The 7,940-nt window shown below is 61.8% G+C and overlaps 1 protein-coding gene across 1 annotated transcript; it reads left to right on the top strand.

The window, feature by feature from the left end:
• The first annotated feature begins 1,197 nt into the window (after positions 1-1,197).
• MFAP2 (microfibril associated protein 2) lies at positions 1,198-7,078 on the top strand. The gene is made up of 9 exons (XM_004741373.3): positions 1,198-1,282; positions 3,533-3,608; positions 4,599-4,685; positions 4,859-4,885; positions 4,984-5,070; positions 5,184-5,228; positions 5,976-6,063; positions 6,276-6,349; positions 6,558-7,078. The coding sequence occupies exons 2-9, from the start codon at positions 3,572-3,574 to the stop codon at positions 6,659-6,661; spliced, it is 549 nt and encodes a 182-aa protein (XP_004741430.1). The 5' UTR covers positions 1,198-1,282; positions 3,533-3,571; the 3' UTR covers positions 6,662-7,078.
• The last annotated feature ends 862 nt before the right edge of the window (positions 7,079-7,940 follow it).

Raw genomic sequence — 7,940 nt, 5'->3', positions numbered from 1 at the left:
TCCCATGGGAGAGGAGCAGAATTCAAATGGCCACGGACAAAGCGCAATGGGACAGCTATGAGTCACAAAGCAGAAGGTGCTTAGGGGCCGAACAGGAAGAAAAGGAAGGCTCCTCTGAGGAAGGGAGGGTTAGGTCTATCCCCTGAAGGAGGTGGGGACCTCATCAGTGTTGCAGGAGGAAGAAACAGCTTGTGCAAATGTCCTGGGGCAGGCAGAGGAAAGGGTTTTGGGAGAGACGGCCAAAAGGCCATGTGGCTGCTGGGAGACCAGGCAGGGAATGAGGAGGCAGAGCCAGACCAAGATGAAGGGTGGGGTCCTGGGGGTAGGCGGTCACAGGCAAGTTTAGCTTTTTCCCCAGATACCGTGGGAAGCCAGTGAAAGGCTTTAAGTAGAAGGGGGCCAGCGTCTGCAGTGGGTCAGGGAGGGCAGGGCCCATGTGAGAGGACCTAGATTAGAGATTATTACAGAGTCCAAGCAAGAGCAAATGGCGGCTTCCACCACAGTCTGGACCAGTGCGCAGGATCAGTGACTGGGTGCTGAGTTTGGTGCTGGGCTGGGTGCAGGGGTGGGTGCAGGGGTGGGTGCAGGGGCGGGGAGCAAGGAACCCTGAGGGATGGAAGGATGCTGGACCTCTGCCCAGAGGGGGACCTCTTGGAGAGCCAGGCCTGGGAAAGGGTCAGGAGGGATGAATTTGGACTCGGATCTTCCCTGGATCCTTGTTGCTTTGGGGACATTCCTGAGGCCAGGCCTGGTAGCCTATGGTCCATGCACAGACCTCAGTGCTGGTTCTCCAAGCCAGCCCTACCCTGGAGCTGGCTGGGGAGACCCAGAAGGCACAACCAGAGAGGCAGTAGGGAAAGCAGGTCAGGAAGGCTGTCCTGGAAGCGAGGAGAAGCCAGAGGGGACAGCTGCGCGGCTGTGGGTGAATCCCCTTTAGGGGACTCAGTTTCCTCCTCTGTGAAATGGGGTAACACGTTCTCCAAAACCCACCTCACACCAGACCCCAGCCCAGATATGGCGAGGAGATGGGGAAGACGTTCTGCTCACCTGAAGTCTGAGCTGATGTGAGGGTAACCGCCAGGGGCGCCTCCCCCAGGGCCGCCCCAGAAGCGGGCTGGAGCCCCGCCGGCCCGAAAAGCGGACAGAGCTCGCGTTAGGACCCAGCGGCTCCGGGGTTGGAGGGCGGGCGCCGAGCCGTCGGGGGCCCGGAGGAGGGCTCGGAGAGGGCGGAGGGGCGGCTCCGCGGGCGGACTCGGATCGGGCGGCGGAGTGACCCGACCAGGTAGGCGCGGGCCTGGCGCCCGGAGCGGCGGGGGCCACTAAGGGAACCCCGGTGGGGGGTGCTGTGGTGGGGGCTCCTCAGGACCCCGGTCCTGGGGCCGGCTGCCAGGCTTCCTGAACCCAGGGCCATCTGAGCAGTAGCTAAGACGGCACTTGGGGGGAGTCGCTTGGAGGGGGACCCGAGTTTGGGGAAGTTTGGGGGAGCCCGAGTTGGGGCGTCGGGGCGTGGGGGTGGCTCTCCTTTGCCCCTGGAGACTGAACGGCCACGGTAGGGTGGGGGGCGTCGGCCGGAGCCGCTGGGCCACAGCCGCGGAGAGACAAAGGGACACCCGAGACCCGGAGGGCGCGGGGAGCCTACGTACGAGCTCGGGGCTGATTGTTCCCAGCTGTGCGCGGCCACATCTGGTTCCCCCCCCCCCCACCCCCGCCACTCCGCAGCCAGCCTCCTCCCTACCCGGGGAGCATGGGGTTGGGGGGCTCTGAGGAGGCCCCGCTCATCCCCCTCCTGCCCACCGTCGCATGGCGTGGGGTCCCCAGAAGGGGAAGGGGCCTCCTAAGCAGCACTCAGCCTCCTCCCCCACACCCCAGAATCCATAGTCTAGACAGAGGTGCTTGGAGATATGTTCCCCCCAAGAGGAAGGAGGATGCCTTACTCCCACACCGTTTGGCGCCCCGGGGTTGGGGGATCCCTGCAATAATAAGCCTGGGCCTGAGTGCCAGACCTTCCCTGAGAGGGAGAGTCCATGCAGGAGGCTGAGAGGCCTAGGAGGGATTTGGGGGACAGACAGCCCCACCCCACTTCTAAAGCCCCTTAGGCCCCAGCTCAGGGCCTCCTCCTGAGTGGTGGTGACAGCTCCAACTGGCCTGGCTGCTACCAGTCCGTGGGGACGATGAGGGGCTAGTGAGGCCTTGTGGGGAGTTACCGGGAAAGAGCTCCAGGTATTTCGGTATTTCTGAAAACCCTCGGCGAGAGGCTGAGGGTTTTCAGAACAGGACTGTAGGGAGCCAGAGTACCCTGCCTCTGGGGCCGCTTGAGTCATGGGCCTCATCTCCTCCACCCCACCCCACCCCACCCCAGCAAGGAAGGGGGTGGCCAGTGTATGAGCCAGGCTGGGGGTCCCAGAAGGCTCAGGACTGGGAGGGAAGAGGGACCAGTGCCCACGGTTCCTTCCCTCTCCCTAGATGCCCTGGGGCAGGCAGGTGTCCAGTTAGCTGTCTGGAAGAACTCTCTTTGCTGTGGTGGGAGGGGCCCTCCTGGATGGGGGAGCCCTGGACTGTCGCCCAGCACCGCTGGAGAAGGATGACAGTGTAGTCCAGAGACTGCCTCCCACTGAGCCGGGACGGCACATGGGGACCCGTGGACACTGCCAACCCCAGGGTGTGGGCAGACACTGCTGTTCTTGAACTTTAAGAACCAGGGGAAGGCTAAGGACCACTTAGGACCCGCACAACACTTATCACACCGTGCTGGGGGCTCAGAACCCCTGGGCTGGGTGACATCACGGTCCCTTCAGCGCTGCCCTTCCAGGATCCAGAGAAACTCCCCTCAGACTCCACCCTAAGTGCTTCCTGCCGTTGCAGACAAAATAGACCTTAGTCTCGTGAGTCTGTGATGTAGACAGCCAGGTCTTAGGAGGCCCGGAGGCCTGGCAGGAGAGGAATCTTCTGGGGGTGGGAGCCCTGCCCGGGCCTGGCTGCCCTTCGGCCCCTGGGGCCCATGCATGCATGTGGTTTCCTGCAGAGCAAGACACTCAGGGCCCTCTGGCTAATTGGGAACAGGTGGTGGGTTTGGCGGACGCTGCGGAGTCCCTGCTATGATGGTGGCTGAGCGGGCCGGGGTCCTGAAGTTGGACCTGGGGTCAGGGGTTCACATTAGTGCGTGAGACACCAGAAGGCGCTGAGTTAGAAGATGGGCATGGCTGTAGGTTAGGAGAGTGGAGTCAGGCTAGTGGGGGACTAGAAAGTTCCCCCCGGTGAGAAGGGCAGGGTGGGTTCTATCCATTCGCAAGATCAACGCTGGAACAAGGTTGGAGGCCTTGTCCCTTGGGACATGAACACCTGGTGGGCCACAGGGACAGCAGTTGTCCCTCCGTAGGCCGCTGCCCCCGCCACCACCCGACTCCCGGCCCTCCCTATGCCTGGCTTCTAGTCCGAGTGTCTCCTCCTCCTCCTCCTCCTCTTCTGGGCTAGATGTGGCCAAGCAGAGGTGGGCTCCTCGGCCATGAGTGAGCTTCCCCTCCTCTTCCTCTAGCTGTCCTGACACCAGCCCAGACGGCCTCAGCTCGGAGCCATGAGAGCTGCCTACCTCTTCCTGCTGTTCTTGCCCGGTGAGTGGCTCCTGGGGCTGGCGGGGATGGGGGCTCCCCCCCGGGGATGGGCGAGGGTGGGAGCTGGCAGTGAGCCTTCACTGTGCCCTGTGGCCAGAACTCAGCTCCCTGGGTCGCAGGGCCTCCTGACTTCTGGACCACAAACTAGACAGGCCAACCCCTTCCAAAGTCGGGGGCATCCCATGCCCTCATCCTAACCCCCCGACAGAAGCAGCCGGGCTGGGGCTCTGGAGACTGGGCACACACCCAGGCACCAGGAGCCTCTGCTTTTCTTCTAATGAGAACTGATGTGTAAGCGGGGAGAAGCACGCAAGGTAGGGAGTCTCTAGGTCTGGGTTCTAGACCCATTTGGGACCCAACCACCCTATATCATCTTGACTGTGGAGTGACCCCCAAGGCCCTGCCAGGTCTAACATTTATTCATTTAACAGGTATTTGTTGAGCTCCTACTATGTGCGAGGCATGGGCCTAGACCCTGGGGATACAGTGATGAAGCAGGCAGACACATCCCTGCCTTCGTTGCTGCCCATCTAGGGACGGGAGGCTGCTGTATCGAGCCCCTGTGACAAATGTCAGTGTGCCAAGTGCTATGATGGAAATAAACAGAAGAATGGGATGGAGAGGGTGGCTGGGCCAGTGAAGACCTCTTGGCAGAACTGAATTTTTAGTTGAGATCTGAAGGAAGAAAAGTTAACCAAGATTGTAGGCCTAGGGAAAGTCAAATGCAAAGGCCCTGGGGCAGACAGGAGGATGCTGAGTTCCAGGAATAGTCAGGAAGCTACACGGAGGGGACAGCCCCAAACTCAGTAAGGTGACTTGGGAACAGGGAGTGTAAGGGCCTTTATGCTTGATGAATGAGTCTGGGTGTAGAATCTTAAGATCGTACCTGCCTGCCCTTGGGACTTCTACCTATCCTCCCCAGATGTGCCTTGGGGCCCCTGCTGTCCTTCCCTGCAGGGCACCCCTTCATGCTTTGCTTCCTCATGGTAGGCCTGCTGGCTCAGGGCCAATACGACCTAGACCCACTGCCTCCGTTCCCAGACCACGTCCAGTACACCCACTACAGTGACCAGATAGGTAAGGGCCTTGCCCTCCCCGGGTCTCCCCACACCCTGCCAGGGTGTGCCTGACTCAGCTGGGAACCCGGTGGGAAGGGGGTGGGAGTCCTGGGTTTAGTTGTGACCTTCTTGGCCCCTGGGACTGAGAGCTAGCCCAGTCCCCGACAATTCCGTATTTGTCTTTGTTCTCAGAGAACGCGGACTACTATGATTATCAAGGTAAAGGCCGGGCGTAGAGCGGGGCAGGTCAGGTGGGTGGGCAGCTGGGTGGGGACTGGAGAGAATGGAGTGGACCCTCTGATCGTCCCCCATCTCAGAGGTGACTCCCCGGCCCCCTGCGGAGCAGTTCCAGTTCCAGTCCCAGCAGCAAGTCCAACAGGAAGTCATCGGGGTCCCCACCGTAGGTAGGCTGCCAGCTCCTGTGAACCGTGGGAGGGGCAGGTCTGTGCTGGGCTGGGGCAGGTCCTCAGGACAGACCCCTCTCAGTGATCTCTGCCGGCCTCTCTCCCAACACCAGCTCCAGGAAACGTGGAGACAGAGCCCACGGAGCCTGGGCCTCTGGGTAAGAGCTTCCCCGACCGCAGGGGAAACGGAGGCACGGCCCCCCAAGCTGGGGTAGAGTGGGGTGCGGCGCTGGTAGGACAGAGACAGCCAGGCCTTTGGCTTTTGCCGGGTAGATGGTAGGGTAGTGGCTTGCAGACGTGCCCCTGCTTTAGGCCAGCAACTCCAGGGCCCCTCGGGCGGCTCTGAGGGGCCCCCTTGCCCCTGGGCTTAGCCGTAGGCTCAGGAAGTGCCCTCTACCCCCCAGACACCGGGAAGGGGAGGGTAGCACTGGGCGTGGTCATGGCAGGTGATGCCAAGAGGGGAGCCAAAGCCCCAGCCAGCCAAGCGAGCCCGTGCTGCCCCCACAAGCCTGAGGGAGCCAGGCTGTGAGGGCTGCTCTCCCCCAGCTGAGCTCAGTGTTAGGGTGTGGTCCTGCGAGTCAGCATAGCCCTGGCCCTGCCCTTGGTGTATGCTTCTGCGACCCTGTGCGTGTGGGCGTGGTTGGGTTTGAGCTTCCAGACTTCCAAGTGTGGTGGCAAATCTGTGCCCATATAAATACATTGTATAAAACCCGGCAGCCCCTGGGGGCTCAGCCATGCTATCTGTGCAGCTGTGCATGCCCCTGTTCCTGTGCGTCCCCGGCCAGAGGGCGCAGGGTGGACCTAGACCCCCATAGGACAGCCAGTCTTGGTGGGCAGTGTTGGGGGCGCGCCCCAGCACAGGGTCCCAGGCTGCAGCCGTTCGTCTGATCCCGCCTATCACCCAGACTGCCGGGAGGAACAGTACCCGTGCACCCGCCTCTATTCCATCCACAAGCCTTGTAAACAGTGTCTCAACGAGGTCTGCTTTTACAGGTGAGCACACGCAGGGCAGTGGGGCGGGGAGGCAGGCTGGGCGCAGGGTGGGCAGCAGCACCCAGCCGAGGTAGGACTTGAGGGAAGCACAAATCCTGAAGTTGAACTCGACTCTGGTTGAGCTCTGACCTCAGGGTCAGGATGTGCAGGCTCCCCCCAGTGGGGTTGGGTGACGGTGGGGTGACACCACTGTCCCGGCTCCGTGTCCCCAGCCTCCGCCGCGTGTACGTGGTCAACAGGGAGATCTGTGTCCGCACGGTCTGTGCCCATGAGGAGCTCCTTCGAGGTAGGAAGGCCTGCCCCCCCAGACCCCTCCCTGCTCCGCCTCCAGTGGTTATGAAGCACATGTTCTGTGCCGGGGGTCACTGCTGGGGGACCCTGAGCTCCCTCCTGGCTGCTTAGCCTTGGAACGTTCCCTGCCATGGGGTGGGGCAGGGGCAGTGGTTTTCCATCACCCAGCCTCACCCTGACCCCAGCTCTTTGCCCCACCGCAGCTGACCTGTGTCGGGACAAGTTCTCCAAGTGCGGCGTCATGGCCAGCAGTGGCCTATGTCAGTCCGTGGCGGCCTCCTGTGCCAGGAGCTGCGGGGGCTGCTAGGGTGGACCTGGCAGCCCCGTGCCCTGGACCTTCCTCGGATCCGGGGCCCTCAGGCCCTGCCTGACCTGGTGCTTTTCTCCCCAGCCTCACATGCCTTTTATTCTGTAAAAAGTTAGTGGACTGTGGCCCCGGGGGTTCGTCTCAGGCACTTCTTCCAGCCTGCGGCCATCCCTGGAACACGAGGCAGGGGGCTCCCCATTGTCCAGTGTTCGCCCCCAGATGAGGGGCATCCCAGGTCTCTCGGTGGGACCGGGGCCTCTGATGTGCCTTTTCAGTCCCTGTGAGGACAGTCCCCCGGCCCCCCAGCCCCTCGAGGTAGGCTATGCCCCTCACCCCAGCTGGTCTGCTTGGGTTTCCTACAGTTCCCGGGCATAGACCACCTTTGTTTTATATAAAATTAAAATGGTTTTTACAGAAGATTCGGTCATTTTTTGATTGGGAGGACAGGGCAGGTGGCCAGCTACCTCCAACACTGCTTGTCCTCATCGAGAGGCTGCCTGGCCCCCTGGGACAACGGACGGTTCGGGTGACCTATGGCCTTGCCTCTGCGGTCCCAGTCCTGCCTCCTTGATCACCGGCTCCAGCGGACCCACCCAGAAAGATGGACTGCGACATCTTCCCCACCCAGGGTCTGTGGGTCATGGCGGGGAGGGGGAGATACAGCTTCTTTATTGTCCAGGCTGCTTGGTGAGGGCTTGAGTTCCCACATGCAGGCATAAAGGTACGTCTAGGATATAAAGCAGGAGGTCAAGGTAGGTGGACTCAGACCCACCTTTGGGCGGGGAAGGCTGATGGTTAGAGGGTAGAAGTAGGCCAAGGCCTTAGAATGCCTCCCTCTGACCAGCACACGAGGACCCGGCTCCCCCTGTCTGACCAGCACACTCTCCCAACAGGCCTGCGTGGTGGGGCCTGGTAATGTCTCTGTCCAACAGACCAGAAGCCCAGGGGCATCAGTGACCCACCCAGAGTCCACAGCTGGAGGTGGCAGAGCTGGGGCAGAGCCTGACTCCACTGGCCTCCAGGGGGGAGAGGAATGTCTCTCGCCGACGCCAAGTGCCTCGCACACGAACCTCCTCATGACCCCCCTGCAAGGTGTGTGCCCATTTTACACACAAGCAAACCGAGCCTCCGAGAGGTTGTACGGCTTCGCCAGGCTCACTTGCTGGAGTCAGGACAAGACCCCATGGTTTCTCCCAGGCCTGCACTATCTGGACCGCCTGCCTGTGCTCCGGGGACCCCGTCCTGAGGAGGGGCCACAGCACTGTGGCTGGAAGGAGCG

Source organism: Mustela putorius, unplaced genomic scaffold (assembly GCF_011764305.1).
Source record: "Mustela putorius furo isolate JIRA1106 unplaced genomic scaffold, ASM1176430v1.1 tig00003853_pilon_pilon_pilon, whole genome shotgun sequence".
Taxonomy (NCBI): Eukaryota; Metazoa; Chordata; class Mammalia; order Carnivora; family Mustelidae; genus Mustela; species Mustela putorius.
The sequence above is the reverse complement of the archived record's forward strand: the minus strand, read 5'-3'. Positions and strand labels throughout refer to the sequence as shown.